At 40.1% G+C, this 21,634-nt stretch overlaps 1 protein-coding gene across 9 annotated transcripts in view; it reads left to right on the forward strand.

The window, feature by feature from the left end:
- Nucleotides 1–20,688, forward strand: part of NRG4 (neuregulin 4) — a 72,345-nt gene extending 51,657 nt beyond the window's left edge. For all 9 annotated transcript variants that reach the window (XM_083630884.1, XM_083630876.1, XM_083630878.1 and 6 more), the window contains 6 exons: nucleotides 2,390–2,449; nucleotides 10,196–10,289; nucleotides 17,198–17,347; nucleotides 18,323–18,402; nucleotides 18,507–18,596; nucleotides 20,119–20,688. In XM_083630884.1, the coding sequence (XP_083487010.1) occupies nucleotides 2,440–2,449; nucleotides 10,196–10,289; nucleotides 17,198–17,347; nucleotides 18,323–18,402; nucleotides 18,507–18,514 (342 nt within the window). In that variant the 5' untranslated portion in view covers nucleotides 2,390–2,439 and the 3' untranslated portion in view covers nucleotides 18,515–18,596; nucleotides 20,119–20,688. The remainder of the gene's footprint in view (nucleotides 1–2,389; nucleotides 2,450–10,195; nucleotides 10,290–17,197; nucleotides 17,348–18,322; nucleotides 18,403–18,506; nucleotides 18,597–20,118) is intronic.
- Nucleotides 20,689–21,634: the final 946 nt, after the last annotated feature.

The raw sequence follows: 21,634 nt of genomic DNA on the forward strand, positions 1-21,634 counted from the left end.
GTTTAGACTGATTTAACCAGCAGCTGACCTGAAGTATGTACTAAAAATAACTGGGAACTGATAGAAACACCACTAGAAAATGTATGTTGCAAGGGTCAAATTGCACTTCTTTGAAAAGTAGCAGAAGATGTGTTTGGGTGGAAGATACTCACTAATGTTTCTTGGAAAAGGAAGTAAGATTTTATCCTCCACTGTTTGTCCTCATATCTATATCAAATCTGCTCATTAATAATCCTTGAACTAGGAAGGAATATTTTTTGTTCTCCTGGATAAGTGATGAGTATCCCCTGCATATTTCAATGGAAAAGGAAATAATTAAAAGGAATTGAATTAATCCAACCACACTGCTAGTATACAAATATAATAAATAAATAATAAAGATTAAAAAATAGTTTGTTCCCAAATGTATGTGAAATCAGTAATGGCCAATGTAAATAAGTTATGTAAATGTATCTTTAGCAAGCAACGAACCTGGCAAACCCAACACCTTGGCTGCAATGCTTAATTGCTTAATCAGATTAATCAATTAAACATATTTAGTTGACTAAAAGACTTCACAATTAATCCTCCACTAGATATTGTTTATTATTTTTAACACGAATTACTCATAAAAACTGTAGATGCAAGTCCTGTCTTCACACGCAAAAAGAATGCTCTTCTAAGATGATGCTTGCTGCATCAAACAATGTCAGCTGGGTATAACTTACACTCTGGGATTTATAGTCCTGTGCCTGCTCTTGTCAAATGTGCTGCATCTGGGGGTCCTCCTGGTGCTCATTTAGCTGAGTGGACGCTGGCCAGAATACATGTGTGCATAAACTTAAAGGAAATATGCTTTTGGCTTTGGGGATATTGTTTTTACTAATATGAAATTTAGACAAATTTAATCTATAAATTAATTGTCTGAGACTTACATGATTAATGAATTAACATTTTTATTACTGGGTTGCATCCCTACTCAGAACTCATACGAAACTCATATTCTAATGAGCCCCACATTGGATGAAATGGGGTTGGATTAGAATGATCCATGTGGCCCCTTTGAACTATGATTCTATGGTAACTAATTCTGCCTTAGTGGGATTCCCCCCTCCCCGTTTCTTCACCTTGGCTGGAGGTCAGCTCAACAGGCCATCTAAGTTTACACTTTAATAATGTCGATCGTATGCACTGGTGTAGTGGACTGAAGAGCTGGCATCATAATTCATAAATAAAGCTACCACTGATGACAGAGATTTCGACAAAACGTTTTCCTTACCAACCTCACTCTTGATTTATACTAAGAGGTAGAACCATATCTCTGTTGAGTTCTTGGAGAGGAAGGGGTTTGGGAACATCATCTGCAAGCCACACAGGAGCATCTATGCATTTAACAGACCAGGGGCTAGCACAGGCTTCCTCAACCTCAGCCCTCCAGATGTTTTTGGCCTATAACTCCCATGATCCCTAGCTAGCAGGACCAGTGGTCAGGGATGATGGGAATTGTAGTCTCCAAACATCTGGAGGGCCGGGTTTGAGGAAGCCTGGTCTAGCAGATGAGCTGAAGAGAGTGACTGATGAAGAAAAGCTCCGTTCTCTTTGGTAACTGCTCCATAAATTACTTTATTCTTCTCTCCTCTCATTCTGGTTGCCACTACATTGCTAGAGCAAAGGTCAAATTAAAAGGCAGCCTGGACTCAGTCTTAGACACACAGCAATCCATAGGTTAAGGATGGCACTTTCAGATGTAATGCTAAACCATACTTCAGTATAATATCCTCATTCTGTTTATATCACAATGCATATTCACAATAATAAACAGCAATTAATAGGCTATAGATCAGTCATAGCCCATTTAAACTCATTGGGATGTATTACAGTGGACATAACCTCCAAACTGGATTTAATTAAAGTTACAATAATATTTAAAGATTTTATAGTGCTGTTTGACTATGCTAGACAGACTGGTGCTGCAATTTGCAGGGGCGTGGAGGTGGAGTTAACAAAAACTAAAGGAGAATTGCCCAAATAAATTACCGTATTTTTCCGTGTATAAGACACCCCCATGCTTTTGGGGATCCCAAATTTAGAAAATGGGCATATGCAATATCCATTTATAAGATGCCCCCAGATTTTTAACCTTATTTTAAAGTTAAAAAATCTAGCCTTATACACGGAAAAGTACAGTAACTGCAGGAACAAAGGAAGCAGTTAACAAAAAATCAGGACCACTGAGCTATTGAATGCAGCAGTGTTTGCTGTTAGATTTAAAATTAATTGTGTTTACATAAAGGGTAACAGATATCTGCTGACTGCCAACTGAGTATTTATTTAGTTTTGATGAAAATAATCCTAGCTGTTTCATCAGACAGAAAACTTTTGGAATGAAACAAGGTGTTTTTGTCTTCAGGGCATTCGAAGAATAGGTGGTGATCAAGAACTACGAGCGGTCAGAATAATATGCGAACAGGTAACTTCCTTAAGGTTTTTGGCTGTACCGATATTCACAACTCTGTTATATTTCTGACTGCTCAATGGTTTGCTTTTGTGACTCATCAAACCACTTCACATACTGGTTTCATATACTTGTGCTCACATGTTCTCTCTCCTGCCCTTGTGGAAAGGGATTATTTTATTACTTTTTAACCTGGTTTGGATTGTTTGATTGCAACCACTATCTTGTAATCCTCCTTATATTTAGCCCTGTCATATGGATTCGTGTTATCCCCATATTTCAGATGGGTAGATGAAGTTTAGAAAGTAAGAACGCCACTTAGTCATGGCAAGAGGTGAGATACAGACTGTTGTACAAAAGAATAGAGGTTGGAGAAAAGAAGGTCATTCTGTACTTCCTCTGGCAAATTAACTTGTTTCTTGGGCAAAACATTCATAGGTAATGTGTGTTGACAAGATTGTGGATTTTGCAGACTATTTTCAGGCATTTACTGTTTTGGACTGAATTGCCTGATGTATTAAAATATGTGCATGCAGTGGTGTGTCCCTCATTTGCAGGTGCATACAAATTTTAGGCTTCTGTTTACATTGCCAGATTAGTGGGCACAAATATTCAGCTGATGTTGATGTGCATATTGAACAGCATAACATATTAGTGTGAAAATGTGGAATTATCTATGCATAAAAGAATTAACATGATTAAAGAAGCTCCATATTTGCTTTGCTTGTGGGCAGCATATTGTTCCTCTGCACAGTGATAGAGATCACAGTGGAGATGATCATACCTATATATTAATTAACTTTTCTAAGCAAGAAAGATTATGGAGAAATGAAATACTACCTGCTCTCACAGAAATGTTCCACCATTTAAATAATATTTTCCTATTTTAGTGCCTAATTTTATTTGATTTAGTATATGCCCACCCTCAGTATGTTCTTGAACGCAATATGTTCTTTAATGTTCAAGAACGTTTGGTTAACGGTTTCCCTGAAGTTTACTAGATCATGAGTTGTTTGCAATGTCATCACTTTCTACTCTCTATTAGACTGCACAAGAACACAGCCATAACATCCTAAAAACAATGGCTCATCTAGTTCAGCATCCTGTTCCCATAGTGGCAAACCAGATGCCATTACAAGGTACCTGCAAGCAGGACCTGAGCACAAGACCCCCTCCTGTGCTTTCCTGCAACTGGCACCCAGAAGCATTGCTGCCTTTGACTGGGGAGGCAGAGCAGAGCCATCCTGGCTGGTAGTCATTGGCAATCGGTACAATTAGTTGATGGGGCTCCCCTTATAGCGCAAGCACATAACAGCCCTTCTCTTTACTATCAACGTATGGTTTTGCCATAATATCAGTGTACTGCAGAAATAGCATGGCTACTAAGAGAGGTGATTTTCCCCACTAGTTTCAGTGTATAGCTTGGGGAAAATGAACTAGGTGGTTCATTGCAATTACCTTCCCATCACCTCTTTCTGGACCTGAGCAAGGGAACAGGCCCAGCGTATAGCATCTTGAGTTTCCTGTCCTCCAGTGGAGTGAGATTATAGCTTGGCACGCATATGATTAGCATGCAGGAAGTCCCAGCATTTCCCATTTAAAAGGAGCTCAGGGATGGGAAAGAGACAGAGTGCCACGGTCATTCAGAGCAGATGCTGCTTGATGCCTCTGGTCTGGCAGTGTAGGTGGCTCCCATATACTTGCCCTTTTAAAATTTTGTGGTTCTTTTTTTAGGGGTGTTATTGGGTTGTTGTTTTTGTTTTTATTTTATATTTTGATTTTGTTCTGTGAACCACCCTGAGACCTCCAGGTATAGGGCGGTATATAAATTCAATCAATCAATCAATCAATCAATATGGCCATTCCAAGGATGTTGGGAAGAGAGGAGGCCGCAGGAACTGAGTTCTAGCACTTTTGATACAAGCTTTTTTTTTACCATGAAAATCAATACAATAATTCATCAAAAATATGAATTCCTTAATAGGCTATTCTCTGCTTCTCCTGACTAGATTCCCCCCACCCCCACCCCAGATTTCCAGACTAGTTTATTTTTTTAGTTCCTCAACTTGTTTCTCCCATCTCCAGAAAGCATGCACACCACCCACACCCCTATATGTACTAGTCAGAAGGAATCCAGTAGGCAAGTTGTACTGAACCACAGATCATAAACATTTCAAAATGTAAAGTGTCCTGAACCTTTGAGATAGGATGCAAATAATGAATGCTCCTCCACCCACACAACTGACCGATGTCTTGAATACAATTTCATCCTGTTTGTTTGTGGCACAATGTACAAACAACTACTATATAATAAATTCATTTGTTGTTCTCCATGTAATTAATATTCAAATCATTTCTACATGATAACTTGATTGCAATATTTTGGAGTCATATAGGCAAATACCTGTCTAATTAGTCTGAATTTGAATATTTTTGGCATTCTTTATCCTTAGGCCCTGTGATTTCTACTTCCCCTTTTGCTTCTGTGCAGCCTTTTAGATCCCATGCCTTCCCGCAGCACACAGTCTTTAATATACCTAGTCAGAATCTTTACTTCCATGGCCACATTGCATTCGGCAAGTGACTAACTCCCAAAGTTCCCCTGGCTTCAAGCCCCTTCATAGCACAATGCACTCCTGTCACGAAGCCTGTATGAAAATTTCCCCCAGCCAAGTTGGCGTTCCACTTCCTTCACTGTAGCTGCATGGAGTTCAGCATTGACAGCACAAGTTACGAAATTCAGAAGAGCCTACAAATGAGTACAGAGATTGATGATATTTACTGTAGCTTTTTATATGAGCTTTTAGAGTGTTTTGTAAACCATGAAGTTACTTGTAGTGATTACAGCCCTCTAAATACAGTAACACAACATTTGTATTCTAGTCACATTGTAGACATGCCATAATACAGACTGTAGACCTGCCTCGAAATCAGACTTCCCTAACAAACTTCACAGAATCTGAATAAAAATAGAGAAACTCAGGTTAGATGAGTTTATTTTGTCAACAAAGAACAGTACCGGATGAACAAGCAAATCTGGTTATGGTTCTGTAAAAACAACATCCCTGAGCTCCTCTCTGCCCTCTTGGCTTCCTACCTGGGCTGTGCTGGTCAGGAAGCAGCATTTCTGTTACTGGCTGGGCTGCGGGATATTTCTCCACTTTGACAGATCATGCAGAGAGGCCTTTAGAGACTCACATTTATATATGGGAAATATCAACTTAAGCTAGATCTCTTTTTTAGTGTTTGAGAATGGAAAAATTGGTACAACTTTCCGACCATTTAAAAAGTGGTCTTACTGTGGCACCATGTTTCCATATTTGCTGCCCCATTTTCAGGTGCTGCTAGAAATAACAGTGACTATGACACCTAGAGTGCAAGGTAGCACGTAGTTCTCAAGGGTGTTATGCCACAAGCGGATTCTTTCTTAATGGAGATGCTTGGTCTTAACATGTAGCAATATTTTTAAAAATCTTTTTAAAAATAGCTCTTGCTAAAATATTCTTTCTGATAAATATTGATATAATGTATAGCAGGAGGAGCTGCTAACTTGTCCCACCCATTGCATTCACGTAGAGAGGGGGGTATAATTTATTTATTTCAAAAATTATTTGGTGGGGGGGGAGGCCTTAAAGGCAAATAATATCTTTTCTTTGTGGAATGATATTCCCTGCAAGCTGATCTCTTGAGAGAACTATAAGGCCACAAAGAGATGCTTTGCTCCTCTTCCCTGCTCTTGCTGTCCCGTCCCACCAGCCACTTTCAGATGATTATAGTGGATCTGGACAGGAGTGTTAGCAAAAGCAGCTGCTGATCTTTGCCTCTTCCAGTACGCTGACATTAGTTTGCTTGTCTTCCCAAGTCATATATAATTTTTCTCGGAGACACCATTGATGGAATCACCAGACCAAAGATCACCAGTGTCAAAGCAATGATTCTTCAACATCAACTTCATTGGACTGGTCATGTTGTTCAGATATCTGATTACCGTCTTCCAAAGCAACTACTCTATTCCAAACTTAAAATGGAAATTGTAATGCTGGTGGTCAACAAAAGAGGTTTAAAGACTCTCTCAAGGCAAATCTAAAAAGTATAGCTTAAACACTGACAATTCAGTAACACTGGCCTGCAAGTGCCCCAGTTGGAGAACAGCCTTTACCAAAGGTGTCATGGACTCTGAAGACGCTCAAACTCAGGATGAAAGGGGAAAACGTGCTAAGAGGTAGGTTCATTTGGCAAACCCTCACCGTGATCAACTCCCACCTGGAAACCTATGTCCCCACTGTGGAAGGACATGTGGATCCATAACTGGCCTCCACAGTCACTTACAGACTCATTGTTAAAACCGTGTTTATGGAAGACAATCTTACTCGGCTACATATGATCGCCAAAGAAGAAGAGTAAAAGCAGCAGCTCTTTATTTCCTTTGTTCTCCTGGAAGATCTTTAGCATTACTTCTCTTCCACTTTAAACTCCGATACTAGGTGAAACTCAGCAAAATAATATCACAGTTTTCAGGTTACCAGCTGGCCAGTGCCAGATTACCAGATAAGCATGACAATGGATCAAAATAATACTAATTTGATCTTGAAAGAAAATTACAGTCAAGCTTTCTTAGTTCCATGTTATCCCACTAGAGCGTGCATACAGAGAGGCGGGGCAAGATTTCAATTGCCTAGGGATCTCCACAGGGTTTATGGCAGTGCAGATGGCTAGTTTTTGATCTGTTGGACCCGTTTATTTCTGAATAGGGTTGTTGTAGTGGTTACTAAAGTTCACTCTCAGTGCTAGTTTAAAGGCAACTTTTAATCTAGGTATTTTAATATATTGTGCTGTACCTTACAGCCTCCTTACAGCATTGTTCATGCAACTCAAAATGCAGGAAATGAAGAAAGGTGTTGTCTGCCTGCCTCTCTTGATGATTTGGCAAAGCTTCAGGAAGATTCAGAAATGTTGTAAGAGATCCTTATCAGGGAAAGATGTCAGAGGCAGAACTAAATTGGTGGACGGATGGAGTTTTAGCATTTTCTACGTTGTTCTTTGAATTCACTTTTAACCAGGAAATTCTGCCATCTGTTCCCTTCCTGTCCTTGAGTTTTCAGCAAGAAAGATATTTTTATTTAAAGATTGTGTACCCTTAGGGTGTTTTTGTGGAAGCTTTCCTAGTGGCTGCACATCAACTATGGAATACCTTGCGCTATGAAGTGCGTTAGCACTCTCACTTGGAGTTCTTAGCTGAAGATAGTGTGTGGCATACTTTTATTGTAAGTGGCATATTTCCTTCATCTGTTTTGTTTGTTGCTGTTCCTCCATCTATGGCTCCGGAGCAGCAGTGGAGGCAGGGACCACCGGGCAAGTCAAGTAGTTGGGAGAGCTCTGGGTTGGTGGGTTTGCACACACCTGTATGTCAGAGCTAACATCATATCCTTTTGAAGACAGTCGTTCCACCACCACTGTGAGGATGCCCCTCCCTCTGCCACACCTGACAAGCCACTTCTGGTTTCCTCTATCCTTGCTTAGTTGTTTTATATTGTTGTTTTTATGAAGTAGCAATTTTAAATGTAGCAAATATTTGTGTGTTTTTGCACACAACGTTTATGTTGTTTTCCACCAGAAGGGTGGGATATAAATGTTTATATCAGCAGCTCTGAAGTAGCTATTGGAGAAACAGTGCAGTGTAATCATTACACTATTTGATTAGGACTGGGAGAACTAGATTTTCAATCCTTACTCACTGGAGAAGTTCTATTTGTGAATTTGGCCAGTTACTTTACTGGCTGAGAACAAGCCTAGCCTTCCCCTAGGCTAATGTGCTCCTCGCCTCCTCTGGTGCAACTTTGAGGAGGAAATCAGAAGCTTTGCCTCTTGTTTTCGTCTGAACTCAGAAAAACTGTGGTTAAACTTATCTGTGCTTAGTGGAAACAAGTAGACTTTTAATCTGAAGGTGTAAGGAAGATTTCAAGATTTGTCTTTTAATACTTGGGGAATGCTTTTCAGCCCTGTGGAACCTTCAGTGTGGGGTTTCGCAGGGCTCAATCCTATCCCCCATGTTGTTTAGCATCTACATGAAACTGCTGGGTGGGGTTATCTGGAGGTTTGGAGTATGTTGTCAGCAGTATGCTCTATTTCTCCTTTACATCTGCAGGTGAGGCAGTGGAAGTGCTGGAAGTCTTGCCTCAGTAATGGACTGGATCAGAGCCAACAGACTGAAGCTCAGTCCAGATAAGACTGAGGCACTGTTAGTGGGTGGTTCCCTAGACCAGATGGGTGGGAAGTTGCCTGCTCTTGATGGGATTATGTTTCCTCTGAAGGAGCAGGTTCGTAGCTTGGGGGTCCTCCTGGATCCTTTGCTGTCGCTCGAGGCTCAGGTGGCCTCAGTGGTCCAGAGTGCCTTCCATCACCTTCAGCTGGTGGCCCTGCTATGCTCCTATCTGGACAGGGATAGCCTAACTACTGCTGTCAATGCTCTGATAACCTCAAGGTTAGATTACTGCATATGTAGGGCTGCCTCTGAAGAAGGTTCGGAAACTTCAGCTGGTGCAGAATTCAGCGGCCAGGTTGCTCACTGGAGCAAGATGGTTTGAGCATATTGCACCGATCCTGCCCTGACTGCACTGCCTGCCAATTAGTTTATGGGCCCAATTCAAAGTAGTGGTTTTGACCTATAAAGCCTTAAACGGCTCAGGACCGCAATACCTCAGGAACCGCCTCTTCCCCTATGAACCTACCCAGACCCTGAGATCATCTTCTAAGGCTCTTCTTCGTATGCTTCCTCCTTGAGAGGCCAGGAGGGTGGCAACACAAGAACGGACCTTCCCTGCAGTGGCTCCCCATCTGCAGAATGCTCTCCCCAGGGAAATTCACCTGGAGCCTTCATTATACACCTTTGGGCGCCAGGCAAAAACATTCCTTTTTAACCAGGCCTTTGGTTGATCTGATTTATATCCTATGCCCTTTTAAAATGTGTTTTTTTTGGGGGGGGGGCAGTATTGGGTTGTTGTTTTTTATTTTTATTAGGTATTTTGTGGTTTTATATCTTGATTTTTATTCTGTGAACCTCCCTGAGATCTCCGAAAATACTACTACTACTACTACTACTACTAATAATAATAATAATGCAAGCAGAGCCTATCAAGTAAAATCTGAAGGCTGTCATCTAGTGCTGAGTTTTATGCAATTAAAATCCCACTGAACTCAGTTGCAAAAGGATACCCCTACTCTAATGCACTAGCAGAGACCTCAGATCTGTGCAGATGTTGGACTGAAACCGGTCCTGACTCCTGCATTATCAGTTTCCCACAAAGTACTGAAGAGCTAGCTCTGCATCAGGGTTCCTGTTCTTGGTCCTTTGGCAGAAGGAGAGGATTCAATAAGTCTCTGCTTTCGTTTGCTGAAGCCCTTTTGCACAGACCGTAAAGCAAACAAACGACAACGCTGCCTTTCCCACTCCTCTTTTGTAGGGTTTTGTGCTTGGATCTTGTGTCCACCTGTTCATGCAAAAGAATCCCAAAAGCTGTGTTTGCATAACAGGAGATGGCGATGATGCCTATGCATTTGCAGGCTGTGAGAGTAAGGTTAATCCTTCTTTTATTTGTCATGATTAAAAGTAATAATAATAGAAACACTTTTTCATACAATATGAAGGCAAACAAGGTGTTAAAACACTTCAGTAAGTTATTCTATTTCCCCACATCATCACATTTGTTTCATGCAAGAAGAGCAGGCTAAAATTAACCTACCTTATATTTCTTTTTGTTTTAGATCATGAAGAACTTTGTGGCAGCAGTTATGGATCTTTTTGTCTGAATGGTGGGATTTGTTACACGATACCTGCCATTTCCAGTCCCTTTTGCAGGTAAATGTTTGTATTTTCATTGCTACATAAGAGTCATCTCCTGGGCTAAATTAGCAATGGAGGAAACACATTATTTCATCAGCTTATCTAGAGCATGTTTCTTATGTATTGATTATATAATCATTTGTGTGCCACCCTTCAGGGGATATCCCACTCAAGGTAAATCACAAAATCACATTGGAAACATTTAAGCTGCATTGTTTTTAGGTAATATACAAAGGGGCCTCTCCAGACTTTTGTAGGGCTTGAGACAGATAGTGCTCTCCTAATGCGCACACTAACCACCTAGTCACACACAAGGCTGCCTGAGAGTTTACACCTCTTTCCTCTGGTGCTAGTAACTTTGCCACCTCATTGCCTTTGCAGTTGCCATCGCTGCCAGGCTTATTTTGTCTTTAGCCCCAATCTGGTGTGTCAAGGAGCAGGAGCAGTAGTTTATTAGCACACTTCCATTTAGTAACACATCTGTTATATTCTTCTTTGCACAGTTGTAATGCCAGTACCTGATGCTAAGTGGTACATATAAACCAAGACTGTAATCATAATTGTCCTCAATAAAAATGGTTATTGGCACACAGTAACTGCCTGTGGTAAGCATATATGGGATGAGACAGAGCACTTTATACTGACAAAGCACAGCACAGGGAACGGAATTGTTATTTCCTCAGTTCACAGGACAAGACAAGAAGCGAAGGGTTCAACAGAACGAGTAAACATTAACCGCCTACTTAAAGAGTGGCACAGCAATGGCACAGCTTGGCTAGAGAAGTTGTGAAATGCCCTTCCTTTGATTTTTCTATTTCTTTTAAAGTTGGACAGACAACTGTCAGGTATTATGACATCTGGTTTTAGTATAAACATCAATTTTGCTTTGTTTTTTTAGTTCGTTAGTTACTAGTCTTTATATTGCATTTTATTGCTCTAGTCAAATCAGCTAACAACAATCACATATACCAATATGCGGGTTTCATGCACAAAGATATGTTTCATGCATCTCTGTGTTCAGAAACCAGTATCTGAACAAAGAGGCCACTTGCTGGCTGGATAACCTACACCTCCTGTTGTGTGGACTATGATGTTACCTGCTCCCTTTCTGCTATAGAGTATAAAACACACCTTGCTTATGCATTCCCCTTCCTCCACCCTTCAGGAAATGGGCTGCATTTCATTGTGTTAGCAATCACTGGGGCTGGGAGTCAGGATATTGAGCTGCTAGGATCTTCCTCATCTACCTGGCTTTAGTGTTAAATGAAGTAGCCACATGCTGAATTTTCACTTTTACCACTTCAGCAAGCATAACTTTGGGCAACGTCAGGACTAGCGACTCATTTTTTCCCATTGCACCAGAAGAGGCTAGTAAATATGGAAGTTGTTACAACTTCTTATCCACTTATTTAGTAGCAATTCTATCCTGTCAAGTATGTAACTAATGGATGGGATCGCTCTGTGAATTAGAGGATTGTATTCCAGCATGTTCTTATTCAAAGCATGGCATGCTCCTTATCAGTCAGGCAAGAAAGCTAATTATAAATAAGAAAGGTCTTGTTTACACTGTGCTATCACTTGGTAATCAGTAGAGCTAGGAATAGTAGTAATGGAAGAATATGTATTCCACAGCTCAGTGGTATTACAGAAGGACCAAATGCTTGCTTAGACAAATACTGGCATGTAAAGGATCTATCCCTAGATCTCACCCCAACTTCTCCAAGTTGCTAATCCTCTGCCTTGATTCCTTCTCAAATGATTGGCAAAATTGTAGCTCTGTGCAGAAAAGACTGGGTGCTAAGGTAGTTGGCTTCCATAGCCAGTAGCAGAGTCAATCACTAGAAGACTTGAAGAAGAGAGTTTGCTTGGGACCCCAAAGTCCATAAAAATCTTGTTAATATTTATCTGATTGAAATGACATTTGAATCATCTTGGCTGGTTTCTATGTGCTATAAAGTGTAAGGTAAGAATTCACAGTGATCTTTCTGCCTAAGGAAGATCTTGTGAGAGTACATCTTCCTCACTTGCCCACCCACCCTAAAGATTTTTTCCAGACATTTAAAGTTCTCATGGTAAAGAAAAGAAACTGCATTGCCATTTAAAACTGTAATAGTCATACTTGGATGCCCTACCACCACTACTATTTGAGCTGTACTGTCCAGGACACCAATGGACCTATAACTTTAATGTATATCTGTTGTGATCATGTGTGGACTGGCAATGGGGGGGGGGTGTAATTTAAATGCAAAGGAAATGTGCAAGTAGAATTTTTAGCTTTCTACTCCCTCATCTGTGTTTGTCCCCAGAAAGCCCACTTCTGGTATCAGAGTTCAGCTGGGGAGGAAATGGTAGGAGAATCTGGTGGTGGGAGGGTCCAGCCTCCCCACAACCAACTGCTTTGCACTTTGATTTGGCACTGATCCCACACTGCTCCACGTTTCATGTGATTGGGCCAGATCTGCATCTAATCTGTAGTTTAGCCTGGTTGCCATATTTGGGGTATTGCAGAGGATAGAAAACCTCCACTTTTCCATCATATTGCTGATTTAGTCCCGTATTGTGTTTTGAGCACAAGGAAAATGTGATATCCCTGCAACAAAAGTGCTTGCTTGGGGAAGACTTCTAGCTCCTCTGCAGCAGTTGACTGTTTATCAAGGCAGAAAGTTCTCTGGAAAAGTCCTAAAGAGTGAATGATGAGGGATCACTGCAGTGCAGGTCTAAATGTGGTCTGAGGCTTCTTGGCAATAAAAAAATGCTGTATTGAGAAAAGTGGTATGCTAAACCAGGACACATGATGCAAGAGAACCTTGTGTAACTCTGTGGACTGTGGACTGTGTACACAGCAGAATCACACCTTTCTTTTGAATAGATAAACATGCCCTTTAATGAGTACATGAAGGAAATGATTCCTGTTTGCTTTTGGATTTTTCACAGTTACTGCTCTTTTTGGCAGAAATGGGGATTTGGGTGAAGCGGGAGAGGTCTCATAGCTGACACATGGCCTTTCAAAAGCTATTAGGCTACTACTACCCATTCAGATACAAAATCCCACACCGATGGTAACATATTTTTTGGAAATAAGGCTGAGTGAATTTAACAGGACCCACATTGAATCCCGTGGCTCCATTTAAAATGTTAGGTCCCCCAAAATCAGTAGCAGTCAATGGGAGAAACTTTTATATACCAATAGGAAAACTTTTAATTTGGCCTGATAACAAATTGGCAGTCAGTGCAGACCTCTGAGCAAGGGTCCATCACATAGCCTGAGCTATACCCAGACTGAAATGGGTCTAGATAATCTGTGTCTTCCAAGAATGTCCACAGCTGTTGAACCACATTGTCCCGTCAATTTTGAAAGGATTTAGTGCTTGCCATCTTTGGCATGTTTTCTCTGAAGACTACTTATTGCACATGTGACTGTTGCATTAGGTGCAACTAACTTTTTCTAGATTGAGGCAAATATGTTTTGTGATTGGACTGTAAAGTACTTAGCTGTGATCTTCACTCTGACATTCAGCATCTCTCCTAACAGCGAACTCTGGTGCAGAGTGGAAATAGTAGCCAAAACAAGGCCACTAGAGGGGGAATCAGCATGCTTGAGGGATTTGCAGAAATATGAAAGCTAATTTTTTTTTAACCTGGTGGGCAAAACAGACCAATGAGGACTAAGACTGCTAACCATGTAATGATTACAGTAAATTGGAAAAATAAAACAGAATGTGATGGGAATGACTGGAGGGCAGGATGAGATGGCCTGCTTGGAAAGGTCACTGTGGACATCTAGGACCCAAGGACATGTGGGGGGCACAGGGGGGCACACAACAGGTGCCTAGAGAAGGGCAAAGGGAGGAGGCAATGGGCATTTTTCTGGTAACAATATAATGTTTCTGGTAACATACCATAATATAGTATGGCAGACCCAACTAGGTGCAGTACAGGAAATAGCACATGGTGTTTGGGAGAGAAGAATGTGGTGTGTTTGTGTGTAAAGCAACACTAATATCTACCAAATCCTGCAAAGAGAAAGTGCAATTCTGTTACCAGTATAAACATGCAGGTCAAGTTATTGGCATACACATTTATAATTTGCATTGCTTTGTTTTGACTGCAGAATTATGGGGCACTAAAACTTTGCATAAGTAATAAGGATCTTGGCTCCTTGGCTTGAGCAGACTTTAGTGGGAACATGGTATTTTTTGCCTGCAACGGATATTTATATACAAGGCACGTTAATAAAGAAACCCCCTTGATTTTCCTGATTAGACTAGAGTTCCAAAAATAACACTATATGTTCTGATTAATATTGCTAATCAGAAAGAAAGCAGTGGGGGGTAGTATATGAGTGCAACGCCTACTAAACCTGCAATGCAACTGGACGAAAGAAAAGGAAAACTACTTTATGCTGCAGACCAGGACAGATTTCACATGTGCCACTCAAAGCACTTTTGAACATAGGAACATAGGAAGCTGCCCTACACTGTCAGACCACTGGTCCATCCTGTTCAGTAGTCTACAATGATTGGTATTGGCTCTTCAGGTTTCAGGTAAGGGACATTTCCAGACTTACCTGGAGATGCCATTGATTAACCATGGGACCTTCTACAGATGCTCTTCCACTGAGCACCCCTTCCCCAACTTCTCTCCTACTGTTAATGTGCGCATGTGAAATATCAAAAATACAGAAGAGCAGTGATACATCAGCAGGCAACTGCACCAGGTTTCCTCCCACTGCTGAATGAGCAGCGCAAACATCGACAGCAGAGTTGGCAAACACTAGAACGCAAGCAGGAAATGAGGCAAGTCTGTAAGTAGCCCGCTCAGAAAATAAAGCAGCTACTCTGGTCAACCCTGTGTCTCAATAGAGGCCATACATGTAAGAAATAACCCAAGTGTTAAGTAAATTCCAGTCGTATTTCAGTTCAGTTCATTGTATATAAATCAAGAAAGGGTTTCTACTTTTAATGGTAATATTAGCCTAAAGCCAAAATCCTGTGCAGTCAAATCTCATTGGTTTCAATGGCAGGTGGAATTGCCAAAGTTACTTCCCCCGGAACCTTGTTCCCCTTTCTGCCCTGTCTTTTTTGTTTTTTTGCCATGTGTATAAAGCTGAATGCATAAAAGTTAAATGCATTTAAGTTGCGGGCTAACGGTAAAAGTAATTTGAGGAAACACATCTACGATCATTCTACCCCTCCAGTGGCATGTACTGTAAGCTTCCTTTAGTCCCATCAGGGGGAAAGGTGGGGTACAAATAAATATATTACTAGTAGTACTAATTATTCATGACATAGTTATGTTTAGTAGCAGGGAGATGTACCACTAACTTTACCTGCATTTTGGTCTGGCACAAATACAAGGGCACAAGTTGCTAATGGAAGGACAGTGGCACTAGGATATTAATAAAGTGCTTCAGGGACACAGGTGGTGCTGTGGTCTTTCTTTCTGATTAGCAATATTAGCTATTCTTTCTGATTAGCAATATTAATCAGAACCACTGAGCCTCTTGGGCTTGCTGATCGAAGGTTGGCGGTTTGAATCTACATGGCAGGGTGAGCTCCTGTTGCTCCGTCCCAGTTCCTGCCAACCTAGCAGTTTGAAAGCACGGCACTGCAAGTAGATAAACAGGTACTGCTGTGGCAGGAAGGTAAACACCATTTCTGTGTGCTCTGGTTTCCATCATGGTGTTCCATTGCACCAGAAGCGGTTTAGTCCTGTTGCCCGCCTGACCTGGAAAGCTGTCTGTGGACAAATGCCGGCTCCCTCAACCTGAAGCGAGATGAGTGCCACAACCCCATAGTTGCCTTTGACTGGACTTAACCATACAGGGGTCCTTTACCTTTTACTTTACTCTGCTTCAAACAGTTGCACAAGAGTTGACTAGCCATTAGGGATGGGGTTGCCAACACTGCACCTTTATGAATTTCCTACAACCTGAAATGCCTCTGAATGCCTTTTTCCATCATCATGAAAGGTATATAGCACACAGCACAGAGCTGGAAGGTACCCAGAGGATCATGTGTCCCACCCACTGCAATGCAGGAACCTCATACATGACCGATGGCCACCCAACTTCTGCTTTAAATCCTCCAAGGAAGGAGAGTGCACAATCTTTCATGAGAGTCTGTTCCACTGTCAGAAAATTCTTCCTGATATTTAGTTGGAAGCTCCATCTGTCTAATTTGAATCCAGTGGTTCGGGTCCTACCCTCTGGAGCAGGAGAACAAAACTTTGCTGTCTTACATGCGACAGCCCTGCAGATATTTGAAGATGACTGTCATATCTACTTTCAGTCTCCTCTTTACCGGGATAAATAAACCCAATTCCCTCAGCCATTGCTCATAAGGTTTGGTTTCCAGATTATCTTGGTTACCCTTCTCTGCACATACTCCATCTTGTGAATATACTTCTTAAATTATGGTGCCCAGAACTGGACACAATATTCCAGGTGTGGTTTGACCAAGGCAGAGTAGAGCAGGACTATTACTTCTCCTGATCTAGACACTAGACTTCTGTTGACGCAGCCTAGAAAAGTATATTTTTTTGCTGTTGTCACACTGTTGACTCAGGTTCAGTGTGTAGTCTACTCCGAACCAGGACATAACCCACTAACTGAAATGTCAAATGTAAATTGTCTTAAGGGGAGCCATGGAGAATGACACTCATTTGAACTGTTAGAATGCGAGACTCATCTCAGGGTCATAGGTTCAAGCCCCCAGTCCTGCATTGCAGGGGGTTGGACAAGATGACCCTCATGTTCCCTTCCAGCTCTACAAATCTTTGATTCTACCGGCACAGCCAAGATTTTGCTGCTTCCTGGCCATGCTTGTGTGTCAAGACAAGCAAGTGTTGAGAAGTACTGGTAGATTAAGTATATATAAGCTGTGCCACAAGATACTCAGTTAATGTAAACCTCTGTTTCGCAGGTGTGTTGAAAATTATACAGGAAATCGTTGTGAGGAAATTTTACTACCGAGCATCAAGAGCCATCCAAGAGGTGAACTGTTTGCAGCTGTTTTAGCTTCAGTGGTCGTCCTAAGTGTCCTGGTTGCTGGTGCATTCTTCTTTCTTTGCAGGTAAAATGGTAGTGCTTATGCCAGACTCTGCCAACCCAGCATCTTCTAGATGTCTTGGAGATGGTAGGGGTTGTAGGGCAGAAGACCTAGAAGGCCCTGGGCAAAGGCTGGCCTAGCGATTCACATAACGTCTCTGATTCTGTCCTGACAGAATTTAAATATTCTACATGATATAAATATTCTCCATTTATAATGCATGCAATATTAGTCTTTGAGGTTAATAAAAACATTTCACTATGCTTATGGTTTTTCACTTTTTAAAACTTTAAAAAGCATTGCTGAGGCACCGTGTAACAGCAGTTCTTAAAAGGAAATATTTTGTGACACACTCCCATCTCACATTAGAACCGAGTCCCTTTCAGCAATAGAGAACTGAATGCATTATTTAAGCTGCCCATTGTCACCTTTAGAAAATATTAAAAGTACAGAAGAATAGCTTAATGGGATAAAACATTTCTGCAATGTACATTTATTTATGTAATTTCTGGGACACCTTCCCTTTTAAAAATATCAAAGCAATTTAATATACATATGAAAGCAGCTTCTGTAAAACCAAACCCAACATACTGTATAGGGCAGAAATGATTAGCATAAACTTTATTTCAAATGTCCTGTCTCCACTAAAGAAAGACTTGCAATGACACAGCAAATAATGATGTGGACTTGTAACTTAATAATTCAGATGACTGTGTGATGTGAAAAATGAAAATTAATTAAAAACCTATTCAGATGGCCCATTCAGTGTACACAGCATTTGGTCATGTGCACAGAGGATGCATGACTAAGCATTGACAGCCCAATCCATGTCTCTATTTCAAACTAACAGCTGATTAAATGCTACCTAACTGTGGAGCAGTCAGTCTGAAAGTTCGATGTAAAAGCCCATTAGGCTGTAATAGCAAAAGCCGCAACCGCTAAATGCAATGTGAACTCACATCCACATTTATTCTTTTTAATTTTCCTAATCACTGTCAGGAAGGGCCAGATTCCACGGACCAGTTCCATAGAGCATGGCAACAACCTGATTGAAGGGAACAGCAGTGATGGTTGCAACAGTAAGTAATTTTCAAATACAGTAATGGTAAAGGGATACAGTAAATGGTAAAGACTTTCTGCCAAAAGAGTCTTGATGAAAATAAAATTCTTGTTTTTCCCCGAGATAACTGAATAAAGCAATCAAAACAAGAAATTATGGAACAGCAACAAGCAAAACAGCTATAGACAAGCAAAAACAATGTTGGAGAATATGGTAAGAAGACAGAGAAGACAAGGTGCTGTGTAAATCAGAGGAGAGTTTTCTGAAGGAACCTATCAGGACAAAGTTATATTTAAAAGGGATCCTGGTTACTTCAAAGAAAGAGACATTGTGTACAAATGTCTTATCCGTGAATTCTATGTTTTTGTAAAATGCATTTCAAGCTGTTTTCTATTTAATTATTATCTAATATTTACTGATAGGTGATGGGATTCTACCACACCAAACATCTTGTTACCAGAATGACTTAATGCCATCATAGAATTGGGCAGAGTGGTACATATATAATAATCTGAATTTCTATTTAAGACATATCTTGAAGGACCTTTTTAAAACAACAACATTTAAATGAAAACGAGAAACTTGTGAACGATGAGAGTATTTGGGCAAAATTATCCCTAATATTAGACAAAGGGACTTTCTTGATTCTGTTCTTCCTGTCCTGAAATTTTCTTCAGAGAATCTTACTGTAGACTACTTAACCACTAGTTTAAACCTAAAAGTAGGGAACTGGGAAAATTCCAGTCCCACTGACCCATATTTAAAACAAAATGTTTCCCATCTGCTTATACTCATGAACAGTGGGAATCACCCATATCATTCATGCCCAAATGTAGCTCTCACTCCAGTGGATTCTAATTGTGTTTTCACTGAGAAGCTTCTGGGGGATAAAAAGAAGAGAGAATGGCCATCGTTGGCCAATGATGATATGTAGATATAAGAAAAGCAATAAAATGGCTAAAAAATGGGAACTCAAAATGCTGCTGTTTGAAGAGGGGTCATGCTAAACGTTCTGAGCAGAAAAACTATTCATTTCATTAATAACAAAAATAGCAAGTTATTTGCAACAATAAATTAGGAGGCGTTTAAAACAGTACTAAAGAAGAGTATGATTGATACAGCTTCTAGAATCAGCAAAGAATAAAATGCAGAGCAGAATTGTCTTTCCTTGGATGCACAACAGTTGAATTCAGTGAAGAGTCAGTTGAAAGGAAAATTATGAAAAAGCATACAACCCCTTAAGGGATATCTAATAGTTCTCTTTGAGGAAAAGTAGCTCACACTTTCCCCCAGAACAAACAATAATGTAATGAGATGTGGAATAAAGAACCAAAGAATTGCATGTAGGATCAGGTGGAAAGAATAAAAAAAACATGCAAATCGCTATCCAAAAGCAAAATATGAAAGCACACCATAAATTAAGCACTGATTCTGCTAAAAAAATCCACTGTTTTCTATTTCTATGAATTCAAAATAGTCACAACTAACTTTGGGCTCATAAGGAAAGCAGATGTGCCAAATGATTTGCAAATTAGATTATGCGTATCTTCATCAGCTAATTTTTACTGCTTCTATGCTCTAGGCTATGTGATTATACTTGTTTTGGAGACTATTTATATTCTTTTAATGATTTTTGTAAATCACCTTGAATAATGGTGGAAAGCCAATAGACTATTTTTAAAAAATAATAATAATAATCACTTCTAATAAAGCTATTCTCTTATATAATTTTCAGGAATCCATAACACTGTTCCCAGACACTGTGAAAGAAGAAGATATTGCTAATATTTTACAAGACCAAATATATACGCATAAATGTGCATTGCTTATGTTCTTGCAGTTGTCAGACACAGAATGTACAAGGTATGTGAAGCTTATCAGAGACAAGTTAGAACGACCTTTATACATAGTAGTTAAAAAAGATAAAATACTGTTGAATCATGACAGAATACTGTTAGATAATATTGAGAAGCTATGTTTCATTCATCTGTATTTATCAAAGGCAAAAATAGGTATATGCTTTTTCCTAGGCATGGAAAATGGTAAGGCCTTTGATTGTGTTGAACAGAACTTTAAATGGGAGGGCAGGGCTAGTAAATATATATATATAATGGACCCTATATATGGACCACAAGTTGTAACTGGCTGAAGACATGCAGAACCTTCTCAATGACTTAGTTACTTCTAAGTTTTGTTTGAACTACTCAGAGGGCTTTAGACCTGCACAAAATACAGTGGTTAAAAATTAAGGTCAGTCCGCAAAACAATTTCATTTGTAAATAAAGTTTATCTTTCTCTCTTTAAATGCCTATTCCAGGTCTCTATTAAAAAGCATTCACAAGTTTAAAATCAGTTCTTTCACAGCTTAGCTGGCTGCAAAGGTCATATTAGGAAACAAAACTGTTTTTGTTGGCCAAAAATAAAACCACATAGCATGATGTAACCTCTGAAAATCATTTGCACTTCCTTAAAAAAAAAAAACACTGCATGAAGTCTAGAGCTGGCTAATTTTTAAACACTAAATATATTGAGGTATTGTTAACTGCTGCTTTATAGTTCCAGTTGAACTGGAAAACCATGCTTCCAATTTGAGGCATTAAAGAGATGGTTGATTTGGGGAAACAGTTTTCCAGACTAAAATTGATTATATTTTTAACACAGAACTGTAGTTCAGGGATGACAAACCTGTGGCCCTTTAGATGTTACTGGACTACAGTCCAAGTCATAGTATCAAGATAAATACACCAAAATAAATAAATAAAATGATATAAAATCACATATACATAAAAAGCAGTTATAGGGAGTCATTTATCTGTCAGAAAGGAAACCCTTCTGACCTAGAGAGGTCAATACATTATATTATAGATAATACTAATGCTTGGTGCTAGTCATTATATGTCGTATTTTGATTGCTGCTGCACAAAATTTGGCTACCTTGTATAACAGGATTTTTTTATTAAGGAGCAACAGAGTGGCAAAAAAATGACCAGAGCATCCAGCGTATTTCTGGAGTATTGGCAGAATAAGGTCAGAGCCTAAATCTCTGTAGAACAATGAAGAAGCCTGTGTTATACAGTTTCAATTTGGCCAGAGTCACAGGGGCAGCATCTCTCCAGATACGAGATCTTTCTGTAGCCGTTCTCCAGGAGCAGCAGAAGGGAGAGTTCAGCATTGAGCCAGGGATAAGGTCCCACGATGTGTAGGCAGTTCCAGACTGCTTAATGCCATAGGAGCTGAAAGATACCTGCTGT

This window comes from Podarcis filfolensis (assembly GCF_964270895.1).
Source record: "Podarcis filfolensis genome assembly, chromosome: 9".
NCBI lineage: Eukaryota > Metazoa > Chordata > Lepidosauria > Squamata > Lacertidae > Podarcis > Podarcis filfolensis.